Genomic DNA, 7,302 nt, shown 5'->3' on the forward strand with positions numbered 1-7,302 from the left:
AACTCAGTAGAATATGTTTATTTATTCATTAATTTTTATATACATATATCAATGACAATTAAAGAAAAGAAGTCATAAAGTTGAGATGGAGTGTGAAGACATGGGGGGGCTAGAGGAAGGAGAAGGAAGGGAGGAAGTGAAAATACAGTACACATATAGAAAATTTAAAATAATTTTTGTTCTGTCTGAGTCAAGGTACACTCTTATAGGCAGAAGGCAACTGGCCATTCATCGGCTACAGGCAAAGCTTGCCTTGGTGAGACACAAAGCACAGGAGGCTACAAGAACTCAGCTGGCAAATCAGACAAAATTCAAGATACTTCCAAGTGCCACCTGTTAGGAAAAATCCAGTTTCCTACCACAAGTCACAAAATAAGTGGGGCCAGAGGCTTTCTATGGTCAAAGAGACAGCTTTAGATGGCGATGTTACTATCACCCAGTCAACCTCAAACTCTGCAGCTGCACAATCCAGAAGGAACCCAGGTCACTTGATGAGGAGCTATGCCTATTCTTTGCCTGTCTTTCATGCCCTTATCTCAACCAGAGAGAGCTAGAGTATCAAACACTGTATTTGTCAAAACTTCCTTGTCTCTTGGTTTGTGGTTCTGTTTTCTAAATAAGAAGTTTAAAAATGGGAGACGAGATGGTGTGAAAAAAGATATCTTCCTCCTGTATCAAAAAATGTCTTCTGCAGAAAAAAATGCTTTCAGAAGCAAGAATTGGTACATCAGCAGCACTTCTAGATCCATGGCACTGGGTGATGGCACCTGCAGAAGACCCATGGCACTGGGTGACGGCACCTGCAGGAGACCCATGGCGCTGGGTGACGGCACCTGCAGGAGACCCATGGTGCTGTGTGATGGCACCTGCAGAAGACCCATGGTGCTGGGTGACGGCACCTGCAGGAGACCCATGGTGCTGGGTGACAACATTTGTAGACAACTTGTAATTAAGTTCCTGAATGAAATCTCCATTCTTAAATATATATATAATTATATTGATTACATATAAATGAGAGATGGCCATATTGAATTCGGTTTAAGACCAGGAATCAAAAGTACATGGGATTTCATCCTAGGCTCTCTAATTCCTGGACAAGAATGTGCCCAGGTTCTTGTATAGCTCACAATAAAGTAGAAGGGGTGCTGGATAGTGTACCAACGCCCAGTGCTTTCATTCCCAATAAATCAGTAATTATTACAATCTTGAAGATTTTCTGTCCTCTTTGGAAGCCTTAGTTTCCATACCAGATAATAAATGTAATCAGAGGCAAATATTCAAAAATGTCAACAAATTATTAGTAAGGTCATTCAGTTAAGTAGAAAGTGAATTTAAGCAATCAAGATATTATCAGTCCCAGGAGTTATAAACACCCACTTTTCATGATCTCTATGGTGACCCTGGACAAAACTCACACCATTTATTCCAAGTAGTCCGTGTCCAAGATGCAAGAAATGTGCAGGTTCTTTAACTTTGACAAAAGCTGCAAACTGAAGGCTTAGAGACTAAATAAGCCTATTCAGGGCCATGTATCCAGTCACGGGGAAAGGTAAGCCCCAAACCCACATGTGGATTGTTTCCATTAGCCACGTGACCCCAGCTGCTGCAGTCATCTGCTGGGTGAGGAGCAGAAGCGCTGTGGAACTCTGGAAAGTCCTCTGTCTATGGAGGTATTTTAGCTGAAATCCACAGTCAGGAAATGCACACACACCCCTTGCTGCCCTGCTGGTAATCTGTGATGCATGCGTTGCTTCAGGTTCCCTGGGCCCCTATTAAGCACAGAGATATTCAATACAGGGTGAGTTTCAACTCAAATTCACTGTGTCCCTCATCTAATCAAAAGAATTAATGGAAAACTCACCACTTTGTCAGCCGGGCTGTAAAGCTGAGTATTATCCCCATTTACAGCAATATAAAAATAACTCCTTTGAAACCATACCCACTCAGTTTCTCCTTATATGCTAATGAATGTCACAATTTCAGAGCCTGAGGAGAGATTTCTGGTACAACATTTCCCTGCCTTAACATTGCACCTGTTCCCAGCTCCAATTGCCAGGTTACAAACACAAATTAACCTTAGTTCCAAATTGGTTCCATTCCATATTGCTAAGTCCCTGGGGAGGACAATTTACATCTGTGACTTGCTTCAAGACTTTGAAATAGTTAGCATTAAAAATTCTAACTTCATCCCCAGACGTTTGTCAAACTTAAGATATGTATTGTCACCACTACTAATAATCAGACCCCAAACCAACCTTTCTATTGACACAATTGTTACCCTTTCTTCATTTATAAAACTGGATAATTTCAATACATTTTGTAGTCACACTGATACCTAATACAATGTCTTGAAGTAACGAACTGTAACTAAGCACACCGCGACATTACGGCAACTGGTTGGTTAATAAACCCAAACCCAACCACTTATCTTTGTTATGGTTTTTAATTAATGTCATATGCTGTATGAAGCAAGACACTGTTTTTGTGTTTGATTCAACTTTTGGGCTTTGTCTCTCTGTTTTAATCAGCCTACGACAATGCAGGTGTGCTATCATGAAAGCAAATGAAGCCAAAGAGACCAAAAGGAGTTGGGAGGAAAAAAAAAAATGAATGCACGTGAGAGCCCCAACACCTACGCACCCTTGCTTTTACCAGCTGTAGGCTTGGCTCTCAGTGTTTTAGAACCCTAGCAAAATAAGGAGATTGCCACCATTTATGATTTTTCACTGTATAAGATGCTTTGTTGCTTGCTAATAGGAAACATTAATAAGAAAACACAGAAGCATTTTGAAGAGAAGAAACAGAATCCCAGATGAGGATGCCCTTATTGAAGAAGGAAGAAGCTCCGGAGACTGCAGGGGCAGCAAAGAGAGAAGTTCAGAGATCCCAGCAGGTAAAGAGGTAAGTCCAGGATGGCAAGAAGCTACCAATACAAGAAAGCTAAACAGAAAAGACTGCTTTTACTCAGTGCCTGGGGTCATTGCTTCAAGACATACCAAAGCTTTCTTTTATCTACACAATGCTTCCCTGAACCCTGTGCTTTCTAGAACTAAGCATGCCGAGAATAAAGTCACAGAAAGCAGACACCTTTGACCTGTAACAGGCAACAGGAAGAAAAGAATGGAGACCTGGTTTGCTTTCAGGGGGTCACACCTGAGTCGAGGATAGGTATCAGTGGAAGCATATGCAGTTATATAAATGCTGAGTTCGAGCTGTCTCTGAAGTCAAAGAGCAAGCCTTTAGAGACACATTGAATGTCTTGCCAGTCTTGCAGAGAAGGGAGAACCAGTGAGTTACCCTTCCTAACTCTAAGGAGAGCTAGGAAGAACAGCTGCTGTAAATTAGATACACTGCTTCCTTTTTCTCCAGCCCTCCTCAGGAAAGAAGACAGTTGTCTACCCTAAAGCCCCCCAAAGAGACACAGGGGCCAAAACTCCTTGAATTCCGTATCAAATTGTTTAGAAAAAGCTGCAAGATGACTGTGAAACTTGTGAGACACTAGTCATGGAAGGAAGAAAAGGTCAGAACTCGCTCTCCAGTCCTGACTCACTGCGGTGTTCATCGTGACTCAGGCCACCCTACAATCCTGCTCTTGTCGGAGAGCCTTCGGGAGAAAGCAGCTGCACTGCAGTTCATGCCTCCACAAACAAGATCTAGTGTTTATCTTCTTACTCTTCTTATAACGCACAAAGAGTGTAGCTCACTGTCTATCTCACTATAAGGCTTCTTTTACATTCCTCACGTCTTTGCCCATTTTAAAACATGGCCCTCTACCATTGTGGCCATAACTTTTTAAACGTCATGATAGCTGGTCCCAAATTAGCTCTGATTATGTTTACCAGGGTTAGTACCCGATGCTGCTAGCCGAGAACTCTGGCAGATAGATGATAGCAAAGACCAAGCCATAGAAGCAGGTTCAGTTCGAGCAAATGAACAAAAGCTGAAGCGGTCAATATGGTTTGACAAACTGGAAGACTTTATATTTAGCTCTAAATTCCACCAAAGAGGTCTCGTCCCTTCAGGTTTTGTAAGAGTTGATTAGAGTTCCTCAATCTTAACCATCCATGAATGTGAGAATTATTTCCACAATTTCTCTCAAAATGTTTGCAGTGTCACCCCTCTCTGATTCTTCGGGGTGTTCCTTTTTGATTACTCATTCACTTTTCCAAACTATATTTCCATATTTACCTGGGCAGAAATGTAACTGCAGGTCTCTCTTTAGCTTACACACACACACCATAAACTCCTTGACCAAACCATTATAGGATAAAAGAAAACAGAGTAGTTCATGACCCTGAGCATAAATAACCTTTATTTGTTAATTGACATACGCTGTAAAGTAGATAATAATGATGTCTATGACAATAATGATATGTAGCTCCTAGAATTGTTTAAGTATTAGATGGAGTGACACAAATCAATATTATAGCTCGCAATGATCTCACAATCAAACAATACAAACATTTAACACCCAATTTCCTGCAAGTTAATGTTGTTGAAAGATTAAGTCCTAGGAGACTTCAATACACATACCACTGTGAAGTGTGTGTGTGTGTATGAGAGAGAAAGAGAGAGAGAGAGAGAGAGAGAGAGAGAGAGAGAGAGAGAGAGAGAGATCAGTGAGGGTATACACATTCACTAATATGTATATCTAATCTCAATGTCTGTTAGAGCTGCAAGACCATCAGTTGTTAAGCCACATCCCATCTGAGCACAGATGTTCTTTTTCTTCTATCTTTCTCTCTCCCTCACCGGTTTTCCTCTGTCAGAACAAGTAAAAGAATTCCTGTCTTGGGCCAGAGCCTAGAGTTTTCAGCACTCACCTCATTATGTATTTGCTTTCCATTTGAAGACAGCAATTGAAAAGGGGTAAAATTTACTCCATCTAGTTACACCTAGAACATTCTAGAATATCATCATTTATACTGAACCCTTGTGATTATTTATGTTAATTTATTAATAATAATTTTCTTTACATAAACTCACTTTCAAATTTAAATATATTTATATAAAAGGAAATTCATTTTACTGTCTGTAATAATAAAAATCACCTAAGTTCGTTGTAAATTACTAATGACATATGTATCACAATTTGGCAAGTGTGAGCCAAAATGTCCTTTTTTTATGGACACTCAGAGGCTGTACTGAGCAGGAAATGAATAGAAAGTCCATGACATTTGCCTGTTACTAATATTGCGTGTAGAGGGGGAGTGGGTAAGGACGAACATATGTTGATCGGATCCGGTTAGAAAACGGACTGAGAGAACAGTCCACAGACAGCATTCTGGGGTGTGAGATCATCTCAAATCCCACACCATTGTTCCACAATAGCCCAGGAGAACAGCTAATGTTCACTTAATAGAATCATATTTTGCTATCCAAAGCTAACGCTGCTATAAATAAATGTCTAAAAGCTAGCAACGTAAGAGATCACAGTGTCTCAATTATCACCCCCAGTGGTGTGTTTTAACCAACTGACCCCGTTTGATCCAACGTTGAGAACTTAAAGCTGTTTTGTAATGTTGCACCATCAGTACTGCCCACTCTGAATTTTGGTTAACAACTGAAAACCGAGGTCCTCTATATCCTACTCTGTTTTCCCGGCATAAATAACCTCACAAGCTTTGAGAGGGAAGTAAAACACACGCCAGTAGGTTTAAAAATCCACTCGAAGTCTTAGAAAGACACCAAATCACTTACTATAACTATAAATAACAAAGTCCACTATATTTTCTATTGAGAGGGTAAAATACAGTGTTGCTAAATCATTCCTTTTTATATTGAGGTGGACCGGAAAACACGGCTATTTGAAATATGTATTTTACACTGATGATTCGCTCATACTCAGCAGGTGCCAGGGATGCTGTGCTCTATTGTGAGACACCCTCTCTGCCCTTCAGGGATCCCCTCATGGAATGACCGGGCAACTTTGGCAGATAGTGCACTCAAGTCAGAGAAAGCCAGAGGTCCTGTCAAGCCAGCTGTCAGAGTTTCTGCCACAGCAAACCAGAAGGCAGACCCCTGGTTGACACCTGGACCATACTTCCCCATTGGTCTCATATGAAAGAGAAAAAGTAATGGTTCCTGGGATGTGACCTTAGGATGCCTTCCAACTCTCAAGATTATCCCTGTGGGTAATCTTCACCCTCGAGTGCTGTAACAGCAGACCGCGTAAGCGGCCTTAAGTGCAACTTTCTTTGCACTGTTTGGTAACGCCAAATAAATCATAATACACCTCTAGGAAGAACATCCTAGCCCCCAAGGCTTACAGAAAATTATAAGAACAGCACCAGCAAAACCATTTAGGTTAACATAACTCCACACAGAACACCACAACTGGTATCAGATAACCACCATCCGATGACCTGAGCTGAAAATGGAAGTGGGCCAACCAAGTCATGCAAGACAAAGCTACTTGAACTGACATCTAAAGTTTAGCTACAGACAGACCATCTTTAGACCATTGCTTCCGCTTAAATGCATCATTTTTCCTATTGCAAAAAATGATTATGTACCTTTAAGTGGCGTCTACTGATTCAAACATTAACAGCTAGGTTTTCATCATTTAAGCATATAGTAACAAAGCACTAATAATCAAACAGTATACTGTACTCATGGTTTATACACAAAACAGCTGAGAATATCCATTTTGGCTTTGCAATTCCACCACCACAACAGATTTTCAGAGGCTGTCTAGCACACAATCCCACAGTCAGCACACAATAAACTCAGAAATGTAGCCTACCTCACATTTGCATCAAGTTTGTCCATTACAGGAAATGGGCATGAGTGTGCTGGATGTCAGTGCCCACAGGATCCTGCAAGGAAAATAAGATGTTAGGCAGGAAGGCAACGTGGAAAAATAAAGGTCTTCATTACAGGAAGAAAATGCCAAGCAAGTATTGCTTTCTATTGATTGGGATTTTCATTTTGTAGAATGATTTAATAACCAGTGCTATATCAAAGAACTACCAGCACACTGAGGTGGGGGGGGGGGCATGAGGCACTTTTGCTGAATGCTACAGAAAGATTCTGTTCCACTGATCTCCCGGGATGAAAGCATACAGGTTACTTCTCTTCACTCTGTGCTAATCCACTTACTTGTTTTGCTTCATTCTTCCCAGAAACATAGCTTATTTCTATGATCTGCCTTAATACACTAACGAGTGAAAATGGTAACTGTGCTGCTATAATTAAAATAGTATGTGGTCTAAAATGGTCAAATATTTTTTTTTTTAACCTAAGAGGTCTTTCAGGTTTGTTACTTTTTATAAACAACAAAAGTTGGGTATTTGATAATCC

At 40.6% G+C, this 7,302-nt stretch overlaps 1 protein-coding gene across 1 annotated transcript in view; it reads right to left on the reverse strand.

Moving 5' to 3' along the window:
• Positions 1-6,821, reverse strand: part of Htr4 (5-hydroxytryptamine receptor 4) — a 130,110-nt gene extending 123,289 nt beyond the window's left edge. Inside the window, exon 1 of the mRNA XM_050157920.1 lies at positions 6,746-6,821. Coding sequence (XP_050013877.1) covers positions 6,746-6,771 — 26 coding nt within the window. The 5' untranslated portion in view covers positions 6,772-6,821. The remainder of the gene's footprint in view (positions 1-6,745) is intronic.
• Positions 6,822-7,302: the final 481 nt, after the last annotated feature.

This window comes from Alexandromys fortis, unplaced genomic scaffold, assembly GCF_014885135.2.
Source record: "Alexandromys fortis isolate MF-2015 unplaced genomic scaffold, M_Fortis_MF-2015_v1.1 scaffold_94, whole genome shotgun sequence".
Classification (NCBI taxonomy): domain Eukaryota; kingdom Metazoa; phylum Chordata; class Mammalia; order Rodentia; family Cricetidae; genus Alexandromys; species Alexandromys fortis.